The following is a 24,022-nucleotide window of genomic DNA, read 5'->3' as shown; positions in this document are numbered from 1 at the left end:
CTGTAAGGAGATAAGACTATCCAGTTTCTGCCTGTAAGGAAATAAGACTATCCTGTGACTGTCTGTATGGAGATAAGACTATCCAGTGACTGTTTGTATGGAGATAATTCTATCCGGTGTCTGTCTATAAGGAGAACAGACTATCCAGTGACTGTCTGTAAGGAGATAAGACTATCCAGTGACTGTCTGTAAGGAGATAAGACTATCCAGTGTCTGTATGGAGATTTAGTTTCTGCCTGTAAGAAAATAAACTATCAAAGTATCTCTCTGTAAGGAGATGAAACTATCCAGTGACTGTCTTTTTAGGGTGATAAGACTAACCAGTGACTGTCTATAAGGAGAAGATGCTATCCAGTGTCTGTCTGTAAGGAGATAAAACTGTCCAGTGTCTGTCTATAAGATAGACCCGCAACAGATGATGACTTTCGTCAGTTGGTGGTGGTCGGAGAGGAGTTATTAAAGTTAATTACAAAGTTTACATTTATCAGCTACACTATTCACTGTTGCAAATTGGTTAAAAAAAAGTTTAGCTACACTTTTAAGTCTGGCTTGTCTCCATCTTAAAGGGGTTGCCCAAAGTAAGTTAAACCCAACATCACATGCAACCTGTGGATGGGTGTGGTGTTCTGTTTTTCTAACAACCCCTTTTATACAAATAAAGATTTTAATTACGTTTTAAAGCTATTTCCCAGCGGCTGGATCTCCTCCCGTGTAATTTTGAGATCTGACCACTGGTGGGTGATGCTGTTGAGAAATCTTTAACCTGCTCATATGATTTACAGCCTATTTTGAAGGAGACTGTAAGAAATTTTTAACTCCTTTGTAGCCTCATCATGGCTTGCGTGTTGTGTTTATGACTCTCTATATATACAATACATCAGAATCGAGTGTGGCAATCGGTAATACCTTTGTTGGGGCACTAGATGGCAGCAAACGCAAAGTCAATATAGATGAATGTAGTACATGGTAAAAGTGACATTCCATCAGTTTTGATTCATAAGCGTTATGTGTTTATTTTTAACATGCATTGTTTTTGGCATTTTCAACGTGTAGACTGTGGTCGATCGGTGAAAAAAAATTGCACTTGCATGTGTGTTTTTGATGCGGCTCAAAAGACTTGTATGGGCAGTTTATTGCATGCAAAATTAGAGCAAGCTGAGAGCTTCATGTGTGTGTGTTAAAAAAAATGCAAGTTGAATACAATGGGGGTCATTTACTAAGGACCTGATTTGCGTTTTCAGGACGTGTTACCCGAATATTTCCGATTTGCGCCGATTTTCCATGAATTGCCTCGGGATTTTGGCGCACGCGATCGGATTGTGGCGCATCGGCGCTGGCATGCACGCGACGGAAATCGGGGGCCATGGCCGAACGAAAACCCGACGGATTTGGAAAAACCTCTGCATTTAAAAAAAATAATAAATTGACGCTCGGCACGCGCTTACCTTCACTCAACCCGGCTCGGTGTACTCCAGTGCGTTCCGATGCTCTTCAGCGCAGCAGCGACATCTGGTGGACGGCGGAGGAACAACCTTAGTGAATCGCCGGAAGACCCGAATCCACCGCAGAGGACGCGCCGCTGGATCGCGAATGGGCCGGGTAAGTAAATCTGCCCCAATGGGTCAAAGAGCAATGCGAGTTCTAAAAAAATGCACAGAACTTGTGCTTCAAAAATGCTAGTGTTAAAGGGACCAACTTATCCAGACCAGTAAGTGACAGATTATTGTTCCCATCCCACTGCTCACCTCCTGCAAAACTCCACACCTATAGTATACAATAGCCAGCACTATATAGAGTCTATATGTAAATAAGGGAGGGATCCTGTGTACCTAGAATAACCTTTACTCCATATCATGGAAGACATGGAATGTTCTATAACATAGGAGGGTGTAACCTACAACCTGATATGATTGGTATAAAATAGATTATACTGTCAGAGGGACACCACCAACAAATAGCACAGATTCATCATGGAGCCTTCTGCTTCATTAAGGGGCAGATTAAGACTGCCATGGGCCCTGGGCTGTATGAATATTTTAGCCCTTACAAGTCCAGAATTCACTTTCTACATATGGTACAAGACTCAAGCTTCTTGGGGAATGGAGGATGCATAGCTCCCAACAGTTCTGAATTCTGCAGTATAGTCCTGAATATTTTGGCACTGTCCTGCCATCCTGGGCGATTGGGAGAGTGTCCTGGAGTTTCCCGTTTTGTCCCGCCACCTGGTCACCGCTCCAGCACATTAGCGCTGCAGAGCCAAGACCAGGAGGTGGCATCAGCTCCTGCTGCCACTTGACATCTGTTTCAGCTCTTTAGCAGAGATGTGTGGAGGTAGCTCCACAACAGCTCCGGGGGAATGAGGGAAAGGTAAGTAAAGTTGTTGGTTTTTTTTTATTTAATACCCAGGAACAGGGGAGGACAAGGGCCACAACATGATAGAGCTGGAGGACAGGGTGACACAATATGAGGGGATAGAGGACAGGAAGCCACAATATGAGAGGGCTGGAGGAGGACAGGAGGCCACGATGTGAGGGGGACAGGAGGCCACGATGTGAGGGGGACAGGAGGTCACTATATGAGGGAGGATGGAGGAGGATGGGAGGCCACAATATGAGGGGGACAGGAGGTTACAATATGAGGAGGACGAGAGGCCACAATATGAGGAGGACAGAAGGCCACAATATGAGGGCGGATGGAGAACAGGAAACCACAATATGAGGGAGGATGGAGGACAGGGGGCCACAATATGAGGGAGGATGGAGGACAGGGGGCCACAATATGAGGGTGGATGGAGGAGGGGAGGCCACAGTATGAGGGGTAAGGAGGACATGGAGCCACAGTAAGATTGAACTGGAGGACAGAGTCCTCGATATGGAAGGGATGGGAGGCCACAATATGCTGGAGGATGAAGGAGCATGGTAGGCCACAATATGAGGAGGATAGGAGGCTACAATATGAGTAGGACGGGAGGCCACAATATGAGGGAGGATGGAGGGCAGGAGGCAACAATATGAGGTTGTATGGAGGACAGGTGGCCACAGAATGAGGAGGAAGGAGGACAGGGAACATTTTTTGTCTGAACTGAGATTAAAAAAGTAGTACAAGAAACTAGACAACGTGGTGATCAATGCCCCCATTAGGTCACTATATTCACTTTCAAAGTTATCGCTAACCAACCAAATGAATGAGGTCATGTTAATACAATTGTTAAAACTATTTATTGCTTTATCTTACATGTGGTGACACTCTGTGTAGACTCCCACCACCCCACCGAATTCTAAAAATAAAGGCTTCCCTGACTAAAGTTTGTCATTATTCTTCAAACAAAAAAGTATTGAATGTGTTTTTTTACCTTAAATATACCCTTAAAACAGTACCGAATAAATAAAATCTTTCTGTTAAGAATTGCGCCACCCATGCCCATGGGTTCTCACTGGTATTACAGTTCAGCTGCACTGACCGTGAGTAAATGTGGCTGAGCTGTAATACCATACACAACCTTTGGAGGTATGTGGGGCCCTGTTTTACAAATCCTCTACCGCCCTTTTAAGCCAGTGATTCTCTAACATTGCAGACTGCAGTATAATGTACGGTAGATCCCCTTGGGTCCAGTTAAAGGAGCTCAGCACTTAAAAATGTTAAAAATAGCAGCTCTGGGCTATGGAAACATTTTTTCAGAATTTCCACTTATTTGGAAGAGATTGGTTATTTTGCAGAGCACATTGGACGGCTGCCATTAGCGCATTGATGCCAATGACAGTCACCGCCCGCTGCTGACTCATGTTCTGCTGCGGATGGCGGCAGAAAACAGGCAATTACAGGCCTGAATCTGGAAGAGCTGAAAGCTTTGCCATGGTGTCACCTCTAAGTGACAGATATTACGCACATACTATGGTGGGACGGGCTGCGATCTTCCTCTAAAAGCTGGAATGTGTATTTCCTAGAGGAATGATGAAGCATCAGAAGAACACGCAGGGGAAATCTCTTTATAAATAGATTCCTTGTTATGTAGGAGTGCGAGTGCTGCCATTGAACTTGGATCGGCACAGAGGTTACATTTTACTATAGGCAGCTGTGATCCCTTAATCTTATGCAGGGCTGGATCATGGTCTGTGGAAGAGACAATTCTGTGTTTCGAAAATAAAAACCGCCATAGAGTACATTAATAATACTGACATACCGTGCCTATATAATAGTGCTATACACCCACAGGGGGATCCTCAGGTTACCAGGTTGATGAATGGCCCTTGTCTCTATACAGTCACATCTGATTGGGCAGTGTCAGAGTTTGATGTCACCTCACGTGGTTGTCAATTTCTTCATACATTTCCTGGAGGGATAACCAAGAGACAATATATAACTACCTCATTTTGTGGACACATTTTAGATTCAGACACCTATGGCATATCTTCATTAAAGGTTCACCTCTAAGGCCAGGGTAAAATTAAAAAGTAAAATATTCACATTCACTGTGGTACCATACTAGCCCAAAACAGTGATGAAACTGCTGAAAACTGCTGAAATCTACCATCAGAATGAAGCATGATAAACCAGGGACACTTACTAAAAGATCCAGACACTGTGACTGTGGTTATCTGCTTATATTTGCTATCCATGGCCTCCTTCCTTCTAAATATCAACTTTTAAAATGATGGTAGAAGAGCTTATCTGTGTTGCAGCTTCACATGCTGATACACTGTGCAGGAGTAGGTTTCACCCTCCCCACTGCTCCTTCAGCACTTTTCCCTCCATTTGCCTGATGTAATTTCACGGAAGCAGAGAAAGTTTCCAAACTCAGTGGGAAGAGAACGTGCACAGTGTAGCAGCCTGTAAAGATACAGCCTGGAGGGGCTGTGGTAACCCCCTTCCGACTCATTAGCATCTTTTTAAAAGTTGATTTTAGAAGGAGGGAGGCCACAGTCACGGTGCCTGGATATATTATTTTATTTCAAGGGGACACTGGAGCTGCTTGGCCTCCTCCAACAGGATGTCACTTCTTGACCATGAGAGGTCACTTGTCCCATGGTTCAAGGAGGAAACTCATTGGTGGAAGTAGGTCCCAAGACTCCACGAGACTTCTGGGCAGATGCAGGACCGCAAACTGGAAGTACTGGAGCAATGCAGGAACCTGCAGTGGGGTAAGTGTGCTTTATTTTTTTCCCCAACGCTGCCCTGGCCCATGTTGGGGTTTTCCAGAATCCGGTAAAACCCCTTTAATTTCCAGGCTGTAAATTCACTTATTTATTAAAATATTCCTAAAATGCAAAGATCTGATCCTGGCAGCTCAGCAGCTTCAGATATGAAGTGAGGCTCAGATGAAAGTCACGCAAATCCTATTATAAATATATCCCACAAACTGTAACAAATTACGGCTTTTGATAAGCTGCCTGATTAGCTCAGCCTCATGTACAATTATCCGTCACGGGGGATGTGTGCTTCACAGAACTGCAGACAGGACCTGGATCAGTGAGCATGAGCACCAGGCATGGTACGGGTTAATTAATGGAGTATGTTTTTGTCATAGAAGGATGTAGAAGCCCACGTACAGTCATCAGTCTAAGTTGTTAAGGTGTTAAAGGGCATGGTCTCCCAAATTTTATTATTAGTTACTATCTGTCACTCCATGCGAAATGATACATCATGTAATGCCTAGTGCAGATCCTCGGGGGCGGGGCATAATATAGTGATGTAAAAAAAACCAACCCCCAAGAATATAAGTCATGCCAGCCCCCGAGGTCTTACATTAGACATAAGCAGATTGTGTCCGTGGTTTAGCAGCTCCACCAAAGCTGCATTACCAGAGATAACCAACAGTGTGGCGCTGCTTCATAATAAACATCAAAATTTTGTATTATTACTTCTTTACATCCCCTTTAAATAGTGAGAATCTTATAGATTGTAATCAGCTTTTCCACAAGGTGATTGGTATTGTATGCTTGCTGGGCTTTCACATCGCAACCAATTATAGCGAATGTTGTAACACGATCCAACAGTCAGCAAAAATCCAACCATGACATTTGCTGACATTGGCTGCAACTGACAGCTCGACATTTGTATTATTTAGCAAAAGATAAGTAAATATTAAACTCTAACCAACAGATGTTTTTGCTGCACCTGGCAACCAATCAGCACAATTTCATAAATAGAAGCTGCGCTCTGATTGGGTGCCGTGAGTGAAGACATTCTAATTATAACATAGTTGTTGTTTTTTTTTAAATCAGGGCCAAATTATTAGGAAAATTTATTCAGGACTGTTTTTTCAGAAAAAAATACTCCAGCGGCTGGGTGGGTAGCACTTCTGCCTTGCAGCGCTGGGGTCCTGGGTTCGAATCCCACCCAGGTCAACATCTGCAAAGAGTTTGTATGTTCTCTCTGTGTTTGCGTCTGTTTCCTCCGTGTCCTCTGGTTTCCTCCAAAACATACTGGTAGGTTGTTTAGATTGTGAGCCCCATGGGGACAGGGACCAATTTGACATGCTTTGTGCAGCTCTGCGTAATATGTGTGCGCTATATAAATAATTATTATTATTAGGCTAAGTCCAGAACATAGTTGCAATCTAGACAGCCACCATATTGGATCAAAACTATATTTTGGCTGAAAAGTTATCAGCAAATAGATTCAACATAGATACTCAAACAGGTTGATAATCACTGGATCTAGCTCTTTGTTCAGCACTACGCACAACACGTCAAATAGCTGTGCATCAAAGATTACGTTCCTCTGCTACAATTCTGGTCTTCTTTGATCTGCTACATGACCACATTCCCATCGTAAAACTTACCCTTCATACAATATGGCAGCATCCAAGATGGCAGCCATGTTCCGCCTGACCCATTACTTGCTGGGGGTATCAGATATCTAAGTTTCCCTTTAGTTTCTGAAATAAAATGGTGTCCAAGGACTCACCTTCCCATTTGAAAAACTTGCCCTTCATCCAATATGGCAGCCATGTGCCCCCTCACCCATTACTTGCTGGGGGTATCAGATATGTAATTTTGCCCATTATCTAATATGGTAGCATCCAAGATGGTAGCCATGTTCTTTACACACATTTTCTGCCTCACCCATTACTTGCTGGGGGTATCAGATATGTAATTTTGCCCTTTATCTAATATGGCAAAATCCAAGATGGCAGCCATGTTCCGCCTCATCCATTACTTGCTGGGGGTATCAGATATGTAATTTACCCTTTTGTTTCTGAGATAAAATGGTGTTTGGGGTCTTTTGACTCACAGTGTAGATGAAAAAAATACACATATTTGCACTATATTTTAATAATAGATCACAAACCAGAAAAAAACCCACCATTTTAATTGACTTTATTTCCTTGTAGTCATACATGTGAAAAAAAAACATGAATATATTGTACATACAGGACATGGCAAATGGTCACATGACAGATCTCTACAAGGGGGCACAAGCACGCCAGTCATTTGTAGGTGGTCTTTATTGCTGTGCAGCATGGGTGTCGTAGCGCACTATGACTGAAAAGTGATCCTATTGCTTAGTAGCTCATGTCACAATACACGGAGGTCAATGGTGCAAAAAGCTGGAGATGTTCTGCTCACCCATCACGCACTAAAGCCGCTTGGTACTTGAGATTGTGGATAGCGCTATGGAAATCTAATCAGGCTTGGGCCTACTAAGGAATGCGGCCATTTTATGGGATAAATCTACAAGCATGAGATATTGATATACAAATACACTGGTGTCAGGCGGTGGCACTTGTCTACAAAATAGACACCACCACTGCATCTATGCCCCTTTAAGGAAAAAAAAAAACAACTTTATAAATATAAATAAAAATCAATACAATAGTCCAAAATGACAGAATATATATAGGACATGGCAAATTTTTTTTTTACAAATTATTTACAATGTTAATCCTACAATCCTGGGGACTATTTATCTATGGGCTATACTCGCAGTATATAACTAGGCAGGTGAAGGGTAGCATCTGGCCAGGTTCGGGTAACATAGTCCACAAGAACTGGACAGCAGCGAAATGAATGACACACATCTACTGTAGTATGGCACCTCAATAACAAAGATAACCCTAATACATCCCATAAATAATACAAGATTAGACAAACCATGAAGATTCCAAGTGAATCATTGCACTCGAGTAGCAAACACAACATTTTTGATGCAAATTGAAACTAATGTACGGTAAGCCCCCCCCATAAAGATAACCCTGCACATAATCCAGAGGTCACCTCACATATATAGGTCTAGCAATGCTGAGCGTTGGTATCACTCCCCCAGGCAGGATCCGCTCTTCGTTTAGCATCTCATTCCCTGGTTTTTACAAAATGAGGTTTTAAAATTATTCAAATGAGCCTGAGGGGCTCCGTATTCCACAGGTTTTAATGGAGCCTTGAGTTCCTTAGGTTCATTTGCATAATTTTTAAAGCCTTTTATTCTTAAAAACAAGGGCATAATAAGCTTAAAGAAAAGTGGAACCTACCAGAGGGGCACACATCTGTATGTTAGTTTGCTTGGTTTACAATCCTTCATCTTTTAAGGGTTGGCCATTGCATTGAATTTCAATAGGGTGAGGGAATAGGGATTACGGCTTTCATTGTGATGTAAAATTTCAACTCTCTACATGGTCATACTGGTGGATGTAGTAAGGGCCGCCATCGGGAGGGGTTTAGTGTGACCTGTGTTCAGGGGGCCCCAAGGAGGAGAAGGGGCCCCTAGTCACAGAAAACTCTCCTCCCTTTCACTGTGCACACAGGGCTGGATTATCATTATGTGGGAAGCCCACAAAACTGAAGAGTTAGAGCCCCCAAATTCCTAGTGGTGGCCCTGGATGTAGTGGACCAATAACCAGAGTGTCACCATAAAAGTGCATCAAAAGCAACTACCGTATTTTTCGTACTATAAAGCGCACAAAAAATTCTTTTGATTTTCTCAGAAATCAAAGGTGCGCCTTATAGTCCAGTGCGCCTTATATATGAATTGTACTTACAGACACCAGCTGCCACCTGCTGGTCATTCATCCTTATAATCAGGTGCGCCTTATAATCTGGTGCGCCTTATGTATGAACCTAGACATTTTAGCAGGCATTTATTGATGGTGCGCCTTATAGTCCGAAAAATAGGGTATCTTTAGTCGTGTCTGCAGACTGAAGAAGTTGGAGTTAATAAAAATGGCGGTTTTCTTCCCAGAACAGTCCGCCATCTGTCCACAGGTTGTGTGCGGTATTGCAGCTACTCACCTCACATACACTTCACTAGAGACGATGCAAGATATTGTCCACGGACATGAGGAGGAGTTTCTGGGAGGAAGAGGTCATGTTTTTTTGCAAACTTGTACAACTCCTTTAAAACCACCAGCAATCATTTTACTGTTCCTTTTGCCTAAACTAGGCCTCAACCAAGAAGGGGGCAGGACACTTTTTGTGATGTAAGAACTGAACATGGCGGTTAGGGACCCTTTTTTGGTCATATAAACAACTAAAAATATAAAACAAATTAGGAGATTTCCTCACCCCTTCTGCGCTCTGTGAGGTATTGATAATTGCCACTTCTTATGAGCAAAGAATCCAGCCGCCATTTTGTCTACTGAACATACTGGCGCCATCTTGGATTTTGGAAACGAATGTCTCCTATTTTGCTGTAGTAAATTCTGAGATGTTCAAGGCGTTGTCTTTTTAAACATTAACAACCACCTAATTTATACCATTATACCATAATACATTTCCACTACTCTACTCGACTACGACTATTGTAGACCTGTCAGACTTTTTGACTAGATTTTGAAAACAGCGAAAATTCAGTAGTGGGAACATAAACATCTGCTCAGCAAAAACTGTGACAAAAAAATAGCAGATGGCATCAGGTTCTCCTGACTATTAAGCCTCAAAGAAACCAACGTACAACAGACAGTGAATAGTAGTACAGTGATTGACTACTTAGGCCTCGTTCACACTACGTTATTTGCATCAGCATTCTAGATGTGAAAATCTGTGGTAAAATAGCGCTCCCATTGGAATCAATAAGAACCAACTATGTCTCCCAGAAGAAATAAGCGACAATCTGTGTACATGCCCCTAGGAATATTAGACATGTCCTTCATAATCTGTGATTATGCTGACAGCAGATTCTGACCCAAATAATACAATTACTTGAATATACTGCAATAATATAAAAAGTAGTTGATGCCCAACCTAGTACTTCCCAATGCTAGATCCTGACAAATATACACTATACATAGGGAATGCTGAGTATAACTTTGAGAAATTAAGGATCTTATTCCCCCATTTCTGTGCCTGTTCGAAGGAGAGGCAACAACAAAATGTATAGCAAAAGTCTACCTGTGTAATTTTGTTTGTCATAAAAAATAATATGAAAAATGTTTGATCGTCCAATTAATATTGAACTTTTAGAATCAAATACTGGAGGACAATCTGATTTTTTTTAATTTTTTTTTACCAGATCCAAACATTGGCTGGATCTACTGACATATACAGCTACCAAGTGATACTTGTGTATAGTATGAGTTTCACAGGTGTGGCACCACCATCAACATACCTATGTTTATACAATGAAATTTTGGCATTGTTTTGTTGAAAAAGTTGCCCATAGGTTAACAATCAATTCGGACCCCTTCAATTGGGTAGGGGGGGGGGGGTTGTTTAAAGAAAATGCTAGTTCAATGAACTCATACACCCAGAGGAGTACTAAAAAGGTGACCCACCACAGATTTTTTTCAAAAACATTTCCCTTATTTTTTGTTCTCTGGGACAATTTTTCCGACTTTATCAGGACAACGTTCTTTCAGTGCAAACAGAACTTAGTCAAAAAGAAATAATACGGATCGGAAAAAAATTAACCTAAAGCGAGACTAATAAGTAATAATCAGGTGCTTCTTCAAAAATTGTTGGTTCCCAAATTCAAAAATGTTCCAATATTTTGTATAATACTGATGGTATAGAACTAGATCTAAAATAATATAGATACAGCATTATTTGTACCCTTTTTTTGATGATACAGTCAACGAAATAATATAGATAGGGAATACCCAATCAGTAGCCAACACAACTGGACAACTGGCATCATATGGTCATAAAACAAAAAAAAAACAAACAAAAAAAACAACTCTAATAATAATATTCTGATTTACTTTAAATAATTTTGGATCAACAATAATACAATTGAACATAACCAATAACCTTTTATGGACTATGTCTGACTTCCTGCATTTAAGGAAATTGCATAGTGACAAAAAGGTCAGTAATCAATGACAAAAAGAGTAGAATTTTGGACAATTTGTCACCTACATTGCTAAAAAAAATTCTAATGAGCAAAACATGTGGAGAACTAGTAGACGAATAGGCCATTGTTTTGCTGTTCTCCCATCAGTATTTGTTAGGTCTGATGCATAATTTTATGGTTATGTTACAATTTTTAAGGCAATTTAAAAAATGTGTAAATTTAAAATTGAATCGAATAAAATCACCGATCCGATAAAATCAAGTAAAAATTTATCATAATTTCAGGAAAACAAAATGATCCATTCTTACTGCAGTAATATAAAGCAAACTGCTTTTTCTTTCACTTTTCTATGAGTAACACTACTACACTGAACACATTCGCTATTCTAAAGTAGTTGTCAATTTCAGTTTTATAAATCATTACACCTCAACGAGAATTTGCCATTTTTAGCAGTATTTTCTTATGCAATTTTTAAAAATGCTGTACTTTCCTGATAATGTACATCCCTCTGCGACCTGCAGATAGCCACCAGGCAAATCAAACATTCCCGTCACTTTACGTCATTACCTAGAAGACCAATTAACTGCATTCAGTCTAATCACCCAAAAATACCTGATTTTCAAAATTTACTACGTGCCATAAAGCACTTTTTCACCAAATGAGTTCTCACACCCGTCACAATAAATGGAGAAATACGACTGAAAGCCAGTTGGTAGTTCCTATATAAATTTACCAAAAAGCCAGCGTTACCATGGCATCTAAGGGAGCTGACGAAAAATGCCGATAAGCAGGATAAAAATAAATGGAAGTTTCATAGAAATTCCACAAGAATTCTGAATGACTTGCAGTAAAGTGCGAGCACACCTATCGATCAGCAGTTGGGTAGACGCCTCTCATGAAAATAATACTAATGCCGCTCAGTTTTCATAACCCTCAGACTGTCCGATGAACCTTTGGAAAAAACTGCTACCTGCAAAGGATGCCACTGAGAAGGAACCACCAAACGCACCAAAAACGGCTGAAAACCCCAACATGAAGACCCCCCAGACACCACTTAATATGTCGATACCAACATCCGGTATGGCACAGATTGTATAATAGGGGAAGCTTGCCATGTCACAGAGGAATCTTGTTGGCAGCCTAAGTATGAGACAAACAACTGATAACGCATTGTTAAGGATTCGTACAAAGCCACAAAGAATGTTAGCAAAGACGCAGAGGACATCGCAAGGAATGTTCAGCAAGACTTTGCTCAGGGCAAAGATGTAGGTGGTAAGTGCAGTCCAGATCCAGTACAGCCGTCCAAAGATTATATTACAGACTTGTTTGAAGAGGAACCATACCAAGCACACAAAAGTATTAATAATCTCATATATAACACAGAAAATAAACTGGAAAAATCTAGAAAAGGCTCCTGGGGTCTGAACTGATGGTTCTTCGTCGGTTTGAGTTGAGGCATCAGATGTTGATCTCAGTTCTGGGTGGAGAGCTCCACCACCACATTGGTTAGAGAACAACTTTATATCACCAGATAGCTGGTTCTCCAATTCTTCCACAGTGACCTGTTCTAGTCCATCTACGTCTCCAGTTCTCTTAATAATTCCTAAAGACCAGGCTTCGGGGGCATTACAGCAAGCTGCGAGCCAGATGAACTCTGGAATGGCAACTTTATCATTAACTTTTGTGTTAGATGGGACAGCTCCAGTGAGAAGGTGAAGGTGTTCTCCACTCTCACAATGGGGCAATAACTTCTCTTTGATCAGAAGATCCACATCTGCTGCCCATTTCTCTGTGAATTCTGGTGTCAATGGCACAGAACTAGTAAGAGCCGGTGAAGCTCTATGGTAGAGTGCACCGGGTTGGTAATCCGTAGAGGCATAGTCTTCTTCCAAGGCCTGGTTTGTTCCTAGATCAGGAACGTGTTCCTTCGCATCAGAACCTTTGGTGACTTCATCCAGACTGCTCTTGGAATCGTCCACCTGTAAATGATAAGAAGATAAGGGCCATGAGTAATTGAAAAATATGATCTTGAGCAACTTAAAGAGTCTCTTCAACCAAAGTGCGTACTTCAAAAAGTGGGGCATGCTCCAGACATAAGGACATTAAACTCAAGTCAGCGTGTGGGAATGTGGCCTAACTTTGTTGAAATCTTGTTTAAATAAAGAAAAAATTAGAAAACACCGTTTTTGAGAAATCTTTTTCTGGGATCTAAACCATATAATGTTACTCTGGTATTTGCCGAAGCACTTGTGTAGTGCTACATCCCTTTAACTGTTTTACTTATGATAGCCCCATCAGTTCTATTAATAACCAAATATCCAAAAACAGATTTAGCAGCTCCTTCATTTTCCAGATCATAGGTGGTTCCAGAGGAGGGACTAATCATTGTATCCGGAGGACTGCCGACTGTAAAGTTTAATCTCTCCTGTGGGGGCGCTGCAGGGGATTTGAACAGCATGAATATCAGGTTATTATTCAACTAAACTATAGGTAAAACAATATCAAAGTTAAGACTTTTTTTCTTCCGATTTTCAGAGATTTTTGACAGTAAATTCAATATAAGTCTCTGGGATGGCGTTTGCTATTTTTAAGTGGCACTGCAGACAGCAATACAATACATTTTCTATTATATTGTATACATTTTTAGGTTGTCATTCTTTTCCTTTTTATCTATATTCTATGTATGCTGTGTCCTTTACGCCTTCTAAATAAAGGATGGCACTATGTACATGTTGAGTGATGATAAAATAGTGTTAACCCCCTCCCCCCACGTTAGATTTTAAGCTTTCCTCCTTGGATAATGACCTTGAAATATGACAGAGACACTTAAACGCTCTCCTAAGTGACAGCGTGGTCAGTAAATGCCTGATGCTGCCCTGTATGAGCAATGAGGCATGCGAACCGGCAGGAACGACCGGCGCAGGATATACTGATGGACATCCATTTAGCGCAATTAGCTAATGTTCTGAAATGCAAGTCTACAAGCTGAGCCTCATCATCAGGGACGTCTCAGATGTTGACTCGGCAGCTTAGATATTGATCCTGGGAAATGAATGGTCTATTAGAAAGACAGAAAAAAATCCATATAATTTTTTTCAGACTTATTTTACCTGATTTCCATCAATGCAGCGGCGTTTTTGGCACTAGGTTTTTATTATTATTATTATTATTTTTTTCAATTTCAACTTAATTTTATTTTTTTTCTCCAGATTCAGTGGATTCTGAAGTGGCCGTCACTTAGTGCTGCTTTGATGTTTCAGTCGCTATTGACTGTAGCAGCTAAGAGATTAAACCACCAGGATCAAAGGTTCCTCTGATGTTCTCCATTACAGCGGGAGCCCAGCTCTCTATTACCCCATTGTGATTGTCCCAGCACATGATATTCTGCAGCGAGCACCACATGGTGATCATACAAATCCATCTAATACATGTGTATTGAGAACAACTGAGTTAGTTAACAGAGTAGCTTTAGAGGTCTTCTTGTACCTCACAATTTGATCCAAAGATGCTCCATAGGAATCACAACCTGGGGTTTCTTATGGACGTTGATCAGCTGCCTGCATTCCCCCACAACGAAGTAATTGGTAACATAGGGTGGGACAGAAACTAATGCGCCAGCCGTGGCCTCTTATTAAAGGGAACCTGTCATGAGAAATTGGCCTAATAAACCACTAGCAGCCGAGCAGCTTCTAGTTGATGTTTCTTTCATGGCCTAGTGTGGTGTCATCACCTAGAAAATCAACTTTGAAGTGAGGTGTAAATTGGTTTTATGAAGTCAAAGAGGCGGAGAGTTTAAAGGAAACCTACCCTTTGAAATGGTAGGTGTAAGATGCAAATACCAAGCAGCAGCTCAGGGTGAGCTGGTGCTTATTTTCGTTAGTGTCATAAACCGCTGTATCGTGGTTTAAACACTTATTAATCTTTATAGCTGAAGCAGCTTCAGCGCACCAAGCACGCGACCGTGCACGCACGACGTCACCGGCTCTCCCTATGTAGGCGGTCGTGTGCTTGGTGCGCCGAAGCTGCTTCAGCTATAAAGATTAAAAAGTGTTTAAACCGCGATACAGCGGTTTATGACACTAATGAAAATAAGCTCCGGCACCAGCTCACCCTGAGCTGGTGCTTGGTATTTGCATCTTACACCTACCATTTCAAGTGGTAGGTTTCCTTTAACACTGAAGTCAAGCTTTCCCTGCCTTAAAATGCACCTTCACTGTATTTCATGGTCCTGTGCCCTGGGACATCATTGACCAGATCTCCTCAAGTCCAGCGCATGATGTCATTTCCATGGGAGGAGGTGTTCAGAGGCAGGGAGAGCATGACTTCAATGCTAAATTCTCCGCCTCAATGACTTTATACATCTAACTTCAAAGTTGATTTTCTGGATGATTTTCCCTTTATTGTCACGGTCATACCTGGTCACTGACACATTATAACCATAACTATGGTAAACATTGTGTCAGAGGATCGGTCATAGAGATTATAATACTGAAGACTGAGGTATAAATAGTGATGAGCTGCCATGGCTGACTCACAACTTCCAGTGATGGATTGTTAGATCATCCATTTTATAAGGGATTTATATCTCAGTCATTTACTTAGTACCTGTTCATGTTATGTAAGGCGGTTACTGCACTACCAAATGTTCCCAAAGCTGGACCCATGTTTCTCCATGACCATATTACGCTTTACATTGTTGGCTTTCATAGGGGCTATTACTTAAAGCAAATCTTTAAAGGGGATGTCCCAGAAGCAAGTTAGGCCCTATCCACAGGAAAAGGTCTAACTTTCTTGTTGGTGTCGGTCTCAGTGATGGGACCCACACCAATGTACTGTCCTCGCACCCCGAGATGACCAAAGCAAACAGTCGCGTATGCCCGGGCTGCCTCGTTCATCTCTATGGAGCTGATGGAGATTGCCAAGTATAGCGCTTGGCAATCTCTGTCAGCTCCATAGAGATAAATTAGGCAGCCCGGGCATCTCTATGGCCCATCACTGAGACCCCCACCGATCTGCAACTGTAGATTGGGCCTAACGTTATTTTGTGGGACATCCACTTTAAATAATCTTTAAAGGGAACCTGTCACCAGGAGACCCATTTTTAGCACTCCTCCAGTCCCCACAGAGCATAGTACATACACTGCCAAAGTGTTTTTGTATTAAAAATTGGTTTTACAGAAAAAAAGATATGTTACATTGTACCTTTCATTAGCATGTGCTGTGTGACTAGGCAGTTGCCCACTGGGAGGGGCTGGAAAGGAGCAGTCCCCCCCCCCTTGGGGAACAGCTCCTCCATGTGACCTTTTCAAATATATGAAAACACCCATCACTGGGCTTAGCGATGCCCCCTGCTCCTCTACAGCCAATCCCGAGTGTGGGGAGTTATTCATATATTTGAAAAGGTCACATGTTTCCCAAGGGTGGGGGGGACTGCTCCTTTCCAGCCCCTCCCATTTGGCAACTGCCTAGTCACACAGCAGATGCTAATGAAAGGTACAATATAACATATCTTTTTTTCTGTAAAACCAATTTTTTATACAAAACACTTTGGCAGTGTATGTACTATGCTCTGTGGGGACTGGGGGAGTGCTAAAAATGGGTTTCCTGGTGACAGGTTCCCTTTAAGAACTAAAGAGTTGAACTGTTATAGGATGCGGTCACAGAGCCAGGTGCGTAACTATGAGACGCAGGGCCCCATATCACACTTAAAAAAGGGGTTCACTGCCCTGTGCTCAGTCCGTGGGATCTTACCAGCATGCAGGTCCATTTACACAGGCTAAACACGTGTGCCACATGGAAATAAGGTAAGGATAAGCCTCATGAAAAAATATGTTGAAAATAGGACTAGAAGGGGTATTGCTTCTATGTTGTGTGTGTTCTGTTGCTCCCAGTTACCACATTTTGGGAGTGTGGCCCCATTATCTAGTATAGTCTAGATAAAATTCTATCCTGGCTCTACACATGGTATAATGGCTGCTTCTACAGAAATATAATTACCTGGATGACCACATACCAAGCCGGGCTAGTCACTAGTGTTATATAAGCAGCATAGTCTACACCCTCATGTGCCTGAGGCCGGGGTGGGTCCACATGCCTCATAGTCTGCTATCTCTTTGGAGAAACCGAACACCTCACCTCCAGGGCTACAGGTGTCAATAGTCCCAGAGAGACCTGATCCAGATATTTGCACTCTATTTACACTTTAAGGGATTTTCCTGGTTAGAATAATTAAATTCACATGCCTACATTACTATAGCAGTGAGAGGTATTGTCACTTTAAAGATGTGTAACCATACTGTGTTATATGGATTTATATTGCAGAATCTTAGCTTCTCCAGGAGTCCTCACCCTGCTGTGCTCTGTGCTCTCTGCATACAGTGTAAGGTATTGACCCCATTATATGGATAATCATGTTTGTGTGTGTTGTAAGCAACAGCAGCACATGGATTTATATTCCAAGAGTGTATCATCTCTGGGAATGTTCTCCTAGAGAACCCACAATCATTCACAGTCCTTGTTACTAACAACACACTCAAAGGTATGATTATACAACTATTCAGGAAGAATACCTAACACTGGCTTCAGAGGGCACAGAGCACAGCAGTGTGAGGACATGGCTGCAGAAGCCACATCCATTCACAGTCCTGCTGCTACTAACAACACACTCAAAGGTATGATTACACATCTCTCTATAGGGGCAATACCTAACACTGGCTCAGAGGGAACAGAGCACAGCAGTGTGAGGACATGACTCCAGAAGCCTCATCCATTCACACTCCGGGTGCTACTAACAACACACTCAAAGGTATGATTACACATCTCTCTGTAGGGACAATACCTAACACTGGCGCGCAGATTTCCTGGGACGATTCCTAACACTGCCTGTAGTATGTATGATCTTACCTTCTGACAATTCCACTTCAGATAAAAGATTTCCTACCATTGACCATGATGTGTAATGTAACTATGGACAAATCACAGTCCAAGAAAATTTAAAAGGGCAAAGAAACTGCTAAAACTTTTGTTGACCCAGCAGATTGTGGCAGCTCTATGTGTGGCAGGAGCGGTGGCTGTGGTTGGGGTGAGGCACATACCTCCTAACCATTCGGATAATCAGGTTGGATTAGTGTATACAAAGGCCCTTCAATTGTCGATGAAGAATAAATCAACAAACGTTCCTGTCCCAGTAGTAGAATAATAATAATAATAATTCCTTTATTTATATAGAGCACACAGATTATGCAGCGCTGCACAGAACTTGTCAAATCAGTCCCTGTCCCCATGGGGTTCACAATCTAATCAACCTACCAGTATGTTTTTGGAGTGTGGGAGGAAACCGGAGGACCCGGAGGAAACCCACGCAAACATGGAGAGAACATACAAACTCTTTTGAACCCAGGTCCCCACCACTGCAAGGCTGTAATGCTAACCCCTTAGTCACCGTGCTGCCCTGAACAGGTATCCTATAATAATGTCTCTATAGCCTGTAATAATCTGAAGTTACAGGAGGGACACGTCAAATTTGCCAGGACTATCTCTAGAAATTAGAGGCTGTCCCGGTACATTCAGTATGTCTTATCTTATCTTCAGGGAGGCGGCCATCTTGCCTGAACTACAGCATTTACAGATCTGCTTTACAGTAGCCACCGCACCACACCGAGAGCCAATGAAGTCTATGGGGGCCCTAACAGCCCCCTTTACCGCTGTCTGAATGAGGCCTAACACAGCGCTTCAGAGACTCCATAGTACAAGGGGTGTACAGGGTTAAAAAAAAAATATAGAGTTGCACAGTTGCAATCCCAGACTCAATCTTTGGATGTGTGGCACAATTTTTTGGGATGTAAACTGCCTCATTTAAGTAATACTGGACAATCCCTTTAAGGCGGTTGTCCCACTGTGTGGTTTTATTGCATATGAATAGGACAGGGGATAAGTATTTGATAACAGAACGTCCCATAGGTCAGACATGAAGCTGGAGCACCAGAGAGCAGTACAATAGGCACGGGCTTCGTAAAGTCACATGCAAATGAGCAGAAGCCTATTATAATCACTTGTATTATAACATATTCTGTGATGGGAACATAATGAAGCAGTGCTGAGCGGTCACACCCATCCATTACCCTCCTATCTGTATTCCTGCGAGCTCCACGGCTTTCACAAGAATGTGCTGCTATCTCTGTGCTGCCAGACATGCCCACCATCCACATGTCTCATCTCATCTAACCGTCTCGTACCCTCTTAAAGGGGACATGACATCGCTAAATATTTCATTTGTACCTCAGAAAACCTAACACTTCAGCTAAGCAACGACTACACAGATGCAGGGCCTGGTATTGTTTCTCATCTTAAGGGCGCATTCACACGCTGCGTCACGTTTTTTATTGCCTTTTTGACGCATTCCAGTGGCTTCAGCCTCGATCACATGATGAGAGCCTTTGAAATGGTTCAAAAATGAAAATGAAAATGTGGTGCGTTTTTTGATGCATTCCAAAGGCTTCAGCCATGATCACATGCTGAGGTTACATTGCATTTAAACAAATGCAGTGGAAACGCAATGTAACCTCAGCATGTGATTAAGGCCGGCGCCACACGTAGCGCTTTGTCTGCGCTTGCAAATGCAAACGCAGACAAAGTCGCGCCCACCGGGGCGGGCCTCGGCCCGATCGCATCGGCGTTTCTATGGAGACGCCTGCGATCGGGAACGAGCCGCCGGTGTTTTGCGTTAATTTAATGCGAAACACCGGCGACTCGTTCTCGATCGAGGCGTTTCCATAGAAACGCAGATGCGATCGGGCCGAGGCCCGCCCCAGTGGGCGCGACTTTGTCTGCGTTTGCAAGCGCAGACAAAGCGCTACATGTGGCGCCAGCCTTAGGCCTTTGCAATACGTCAAAAACGCATAAAACGCGAAGCAACGCATCATGTGAATGCACCCCGAGACCGCCGGCACACATAGCATTTTGAACCCGTTTTTGGGCCGTTTTTAAGCAGTCCATTAGAAAACGCATCCGTTTTTGAGCGGTTTTACCAATTATCTTAATTAAAACGGGTCAAAAACGGAAGCAGTATTAAAAAAAATGCGTTTGTTAACGGATTGCTTAAAAAACGGCCCAAAAACGGGTTCAAAACGCCACATGTGCCGTCGGCCTTAAGGTGCTTTCACACAATGCGTTGCCTTCCGTTTTTTGATCAGTTTTTGACGCATTCCAAAAGTTTCAGGGCGATGTCACACATGGTGTTTTAGGCAGTTTTTGGGCTGTTTTTAGTTAGTGCGTTTTCAGATCGTAAAAGACGCATGCGTTAAAAAAACGCATCTTTTTTTAAAAAACGCATCCTTTTTTAAAAATTCGTTTTTAATTGCGCAAATTCGGAAAACCGGACAAAAATGCATGCGTTTTCAAAAAACGCAACAAGCCGCCAGTGTTTTGCATTAAATTAACGCAAAACACCAGCGGCTCATTCCCGATCGCAGGCGTTTCCATAGAAATGCCGATGCGATCGGGCCGCGGCCCGCCATGGCGGGCGCGGCTTTGTCTGCGTTTGCAAGCGCAGACAAAGCGCCACGTCTGACATCACCCTTTGGAATGTGTCAAAAACGTAGCTCAAAACGCATTGTGTGAATGTGCCCTCAGGAAGCGTTTACACATTCAGTTTTTCATATGCTGTTTTTAGAAACCAAATGCAGAGAGCGATCATAATGGGTAAGAACATATCATTGAGAAAAGCTATTCCTCTTCTAGGACCTCATTCACACAGCAATATTTTGACCAGGTTTTTGTACGAACCAAAAAGAAAAAAAGCAGTTATTTGGATCCATTCCTGGCTTTGTCTTACAAATACTGATGCTCTCTGCTGCGATATCCCCCCAACAGTGAGACATTGTCACCGCCGGCAATGACTGTCTATAAATCCATCAGATTTCCTCCCGTTTCCATGAGCATTATCCCTACAAACAAAGCCATGCTGAGCGGAGACGTAAAGCGCCATTGTACCCGCTGATACTGGGTGCATCAGTAGTGATACAATGACAGCAGCAGCGGGCACGCAGCCAGCAGGAGGGGGCAAGGCGCGGTGACAATGCCTCTCGTTCACAGCTGACGTCAGGCAAATCTGTGACAGCAGATACAAGCATCTTAATTCTTTTCAGCTGATCCGTCAGGAATGTATTCAGCGCCTGTCACAACACGCTGCCGCCCGTCAGAACAACTCAGCCGGGTAGTCATCCGCAGGGGCAGAAATATTGGAGTATTAGTGGATTTTTCCCTGTTTTATCAATTGCTTGTTCTTCTTTGGAACACAATGTATCAGGAGTTGTAGGATTGTATTCATATCTATGGTCAAATATATACATTTGCTCCTTGAGGTGAAGGAATCTCATCATACAGGACTATGGCAACATAGTGTCATCCCAATTCTAAGAATGAAGCCATTACAAAAGATTTTTAATTTTTAGATTTTTTTTGCAGATCTTGCTAAAAAAAATAAATCACCGACGATCGCCACTGCTGCTGTTTAATTTCGCTACAGTGGCCACTACAGGGGAGATGGAGTATTACACAGCCCATTCAGATATCTTGTCATAATAGTTGGGTTCAGTCCTCCACAGTGGGAGTCGCCCTAGCTGACATCTACGGGTATGTATAAGGGGGTTGTCCGAAATGGGAAAATCACTTTGATGAACTGTAGCAGAAAGCACAAAGACTACAACCAGCAGTATTTACATTCACCCACTACTGTATCATCCCATTAATCCTAGCTCTCTGTTGAATCTAGGTGGAAACTGTTCATCCTGGTCCTCCTGGTGCTGTTGCCTCTACTGACAAAAATTGGATCATGCACAGAACAAAACAATAGCCGACTGTGTACAGATACATCTCAGAACAAAGGACTGTTTGTGCTATTTAGGGTCTATAAAAAAGTGGGTCACACCAGAACTATTAGATCAGTCTTATTGATTGGCATCAGAGATCTGGATCAATTTACTGACCTCACCTTGTGGTTACAACTTACAATACATGTATATATAATGGATAAAAATGGATACAACTGTGATGCCTTTGTCGGGAAACAATGTAACAATCACATCCTACACAAATCCACTACAGAGTGGTGGAGGGCAAGGTGTACACTATGTACAATGTATACTTTCCATATCATGTGCACTACAGTATGCATTCTATGTACTATCCCCCTTAGATCTATACACCATCCACGTATACATTACAGTGCTATGTACCATCTACCACAAGTTATATAGTACTATATCCAATACACCTATAGTTGTATGTTATTATATACCATCCACCTATAGACATAGATTACTATCTATCTACTATATACATCGTTATATCTTCCCTGTAGCTGTATACATTGCTATATACCCCCTTTTAGTTGTATACATCGCTATATACCCCCTGTAGCTGTATACATCACTATAAACCCCCTTGTAGCTGTATACACTGCTATATACATCACTATACAACCCCCCTGTAGCTGTATACATCACTATACACCCCCCCCTGTAGCTGTATACATCACTATACACCCCCCCTGTAGCTGTATACATCACTATACACCCCCCCTGTAGCTGTATACATCACTATACACCCCCCTGTAGCTGTATACATCGCTATATACTTCGCTATACCCCCTGTAGCTGTATACATTACTATACACCCCCCTGTAGCTGTACACATTACTATACACCCCCCTGTAGCTGTATACATCACTATACACCCCCCTGTAGCTGTATACATCGCTATATACTTCGCTATACCCCCCTGTAGCTGTATACATTACTATACACCCCCCCTGTAGCTGTATACATCACTATACACCCCCTGTAGCTGTATACATCGCTATATACTTTGCTATACCCCCTGTAGCTGTATACATTACTATACACCCCCCTGTAGCTGTATACATCACTATACACCCCCTGTATCTGTATACATTACTATACACCCCCCCCCGTAGCTGTATACATCACTATACACCCCCCCCCCTGTAGCTGTATCCCCCCCCCCCCCCCGTAGCTGTATACATCGCTATATACATCGCTATACTCCCCTGTAGCTGTATACATCCCTGTAGCACACATATACAGTGCAGTCCTTTGTGATGGTGCAGTCTCCAGATGATGATGATGTCATGTGATGCAGTGACCCCCGGGTCCCCCCTCTTACCTGGGGCTCCACCATCCATCCTCCCCAGCCGCCCCCCGCACCCTCCTGGTAGGTGAAGGCGGAGTAGACGGGGATCTTGTGCTGGGTGCTGTACAGGGTGGCATAGTGCTGGTCTCCCTGGTACCTCTGGCAGATCTTCACGTTGCCCGGGTGGGTGAAGCCTTGGGGTGGGCTGCCCTGGTGGAAGAAGCCATTGCACTCGGAGAAGCCGTCCTCACCCTCATGTACCAGGCGGGCGTGCAGGGCACAGGGCAGAGCCGCCAGCACCAGGAGCAGCACCGCCGCCGTCATCTCTGAGCACTGTGCACACTACCTGCCCGGCCGGGGATGCGGCTACTGGAGGAGGGGGAGGGGGAGGAGGGACACGGAGGAGCCGCTCCCCTGCAGCCGCCGGCACGTACAGGAGCAGAGCTGCAGTACCAGGCCGCACAGCATGCCGGGAGAGGGGCAGCACCCGGGCACTGCCAGGGCAGAGATGTGCTGCACCATGTGAACCCACTGTGCCATGTCTGCTGCACCGGCTCATAGGTGTGCTGCACCATATGTACCCACTGTGCCATGTCTGCTGCACCGCCTCTCCTGTGCCAGGGCATATGTACCCACTGTGCCATGTCTG

At 43.0% G+C, this 24,022-nt stretch overlaps 1 protein-coding gene across 1 annotated transcript; it reads right to left on the bottom strand.

Annotated features, from left to right (window-relative positions):
* Positions 1-7,304: 7,304 nt before the first annotated feature.
* ENDOD1 (endonuclease domain containing 1) lies at positions 7,305-23,766 on the bottom strand. Its single transcript, XM_072134156.1, has 2 exons — positions 23,407-23,766; positions 7,305-13,202 (listed from the first exon to the last, which is right to left on the bottom strand). The coding sequence occupies exons 1-2, from the start codon at positions 23,695-23,697 to the stop codon at positions 12,141-12,143; spliced, it is 1,353 nt and encodes a 450-aa protein (XP_071990257.1). The 5' UTR covers positions 23,698-23,766; the 3' UTR covers positions 7,305-12,140.
* Positions 23,767-24,022: the final 256 nt, after the last annotated feature.

This window comes from Engystomops pustulosus, chromosome 2 (genome assembly GCF_040894005.1).
Source record: "Engystomops pustulosus chromosome 2, aEngPut4.maternal, whole genome shotgun sequence".
NCBI lineage: Eukaryota > Metazoa > Chordata > Amphibia > Anura > Leptodactylidae > Engystomops > Engystomops pustulosus.
The sequence above is the reverse complement of the archived record's forward strand: the minus strand, read 5'-3'. Positions and strand labels throughout refer to the sequence as shown.

Coding starts and splice junctions, on each gene's coding strand:
- ENDOD1 (XM_072134156.1), bottom strand. CDS start 23,697: ATGACGGCGGCGGTGCTGCTCCTGGTGCTGGCGGCTCTGCCCTGTGCC. Junction 13,203..23,406: donor GATGGATGGTGGAGCCCCAG/GTAAGAGGGGGG, acceptor TATCATTTACAG/GTGGACGATTCCAAGAGCAG.